Below are 2377 nucleotides of genomic sequence, written 5' to 3'. Positions count from 1 at the left end.
CCACTGAATCCTGACGTTTTCGAATAACCACCCTGCGGACCCTGACCGCAAAACTTCACATAATTTCCATGAACCGATCTCGACCATAAACCAAGATGACACTGAACACTCTGTACCAGCAAAAGAGAAATGACCCTTCCTTAACCACTTTGAAATTCACGGTATACAAATGACATATGATACTACTTGAAGATGTAACTCATATATGAGCAAAGAAATGAGCCGGATATATGCTTTACCCAAACTGATGCAAGATTCCAACAACCATAAACACATATATAAATAGCCTGAAAGAAGGCAAGAGATAGATACCTGCAGAACTCAAATTTCTCTCTGTTGGGGCTCCTGCCCTACCTTCTCATCCATCGGTGATCCTCAAAGAAGCCAGAGCAGACACGCTCACTATTCCTCCCCTCAACGTCAGACAGTCGGCCTTCTTGTGGCCCACCCGATCACAGTGAAAGCATAACGGACTTGCTCCCTGAGGACAGTCCTTGCTGATGTGGCCAACCTGGCCACACTTGTAGCAACCCAAACCCCTGGAACGACAAGCCCCATCTTGCAGTTTCCCGTACATGCTGCATTGACTCTGGTCTTGATGGCCTCTCGAATGCTGGTCAGAAGTCTTGGGCCTCTTCCCCATACCTTCCATAGTATGCACCTGATCTGACCTCCTCTTCTCAATGTGCTCCAAATCAATCTTCCGTTCTCGGGCTCTAGAGATCATATCATTCAGGGTCTCACACCCTGAAATACTCACGAATTTCCTGATGTCATCCCATAGCATATCGGGGTACCTTACTTTCTTTATATCCTCGTCTGCTACATACTGTGGTACCAATAAAGCCCTCTCCCGAAACTTGGCAGTGGTCTCTGCCACCGTCTTAGTAGTCTGGTGGAGATCTAGGAACTCCTGAGCCAGCAGATGTACCTCAATCTCAGGTGCAAACTCAGCTCGGAACCTGGTCAAGATATCATCCCATGACATAGCATCGACCGCATCATCACCCAACTTACTACCGATTTCCTCCCACCAATCACATGCCCGAACCTTCAACTGGCAGGAAAAATATTTGACCTTCGCCTCCTCGGGGAAAAAATTCGTCCTGAACGTGTTAGCCATATATGCTAACCACCTCCTACTGACAATGGGGTCCCTCTCCCCATGGAACGTAGGGGCTCCACAAGCACGGAACTCTCGGAAAATCAGTGTGCGAGCTCCAATGATAGCCATAATCTCTGAACGGAACGCCCCCAAGCGATCGTCCACTATCTCCGAAAAACAGCGAGAGATCTCCTATGAAATGAACTCCCACAACTGCTCACTAATCGGCTCAACACATGCACCTGATTTGGAACCCGAACCTGAACCATCTCCCTGAGAGCTCATCTCCAAAGTAAAATACAATCAAGCCAATAATCAGAATTCGCCCAAGAATCTACCTCTCATCAGCTTCTTAGATTCTCCAAGACTCTCACTGATTCGAGTATGGATCTTGTGCTTTCAGTAGTACGGGACCAATACTACCTTCCACACCTATCCATACTTTCCGCAACAATCCTCCTAAATCCTCTAAGTCACTTCTTCAAACCATTATGCCAGTACTCACTAAACCATACTGCTAACCCACTATAACATATCCTAGGCTTTCCTAGGTTCCCGAACCCACCCATTCCTCAGCTGCTGAAGGATTCCCATTAATGTCAACAAGCTACCTCATGAATATAGCCACATACAATAGAGATCAGATAATCCTTCGACTAAAAGACTCATCCCTAGAACGGCTGGAATCAGACAAGAGCTGCGCAATAAGGTCAAGTCCATCACTATGAGATTATCCGGCATGTGCCCCATGTGACTTAGCATATTCACTTAGTAGCTAACTCACATCACTAAGAGTCCCACAAAGCACAAAGCAAGCAACATTCAGACAATGGAAAATCTAACCAACATACTCCATCAAGCCATTTTATCCTCTAATCAGGAATCTATACTAGCATACAATCACGCATAACCTAAACAGGCCATCCTATTCCTACCACTGGCTGATCAGTTCTAGCATGCAAATCTATAAGCACGTATAAGCATACAAATGCATCTCTCCTAGATTCTTAGCTCTAATCTAGCATCCAAATCACATAATCATATCATATAACATAACAAACATGTATTGGTATTTTGGGAACCAATTACTTGAGCTCGGTCGATTGCACGCATCACACCCCTTTATTTACTTAGAAATTCTTTTGTAATTAAATGTTTATTTTATAAAAATTTCATCAAACCCTCGGTTTGAGTTCAGGCAAACCCGAGAGTATGCCTGAATCCCTCAAACAAGGCACTAATACCAACTTGTAACATCCTAAAATTTCAGGA

General features: G+C 44.6%; 1 protein-coding gene across 1 annotated transcript; it reads right to left on the bottom strand.

The window, feature by feature from the left end:
* Nucleotides 1-358: 358 nt before the first annotated feature.
* Nucleotides 359-1234, bottom strand: LOC111887703 (uncharacterized). Its single transcript, XM_023883876.2, has one exon. The coding sequence runs from the start codon at nt 1232-1234 to the stop codon at nt 359-361; it is 876 nt and encodes a 291-aa protein (XP_023739644.2).
* Nucleotides 1235-2377: the final 1143 nt, after the last annotated feature.

The sequence above is a fragment of the Lactuca sativa genome, chromosome 7, assembly GCF_002870075.4.
Source record: "Lactuca sativa cultivar Salinas chromosome 7, Lsat_Salinas_v11, whole genome shotgun sequence".
Lineage (NCBI taxonomy): Eukaryota > Viridiplantae > Streptophyta > Magnoliopsida > Asterales > Asteraceae > Lactuca > Lactuca sativa.
This window is presented reverse-complemented; position numbering and strand designations above follow the sequence as displayed.

Coding starts and splice junctions, on each gene's coding strand:
- LOC111887703 (XM_023883876.2), bottom strand. CDS start 1,234: ATGGCTATCATTGGAGCTCGCACACTGATTTTCCGAGAGTTCCGTGCT.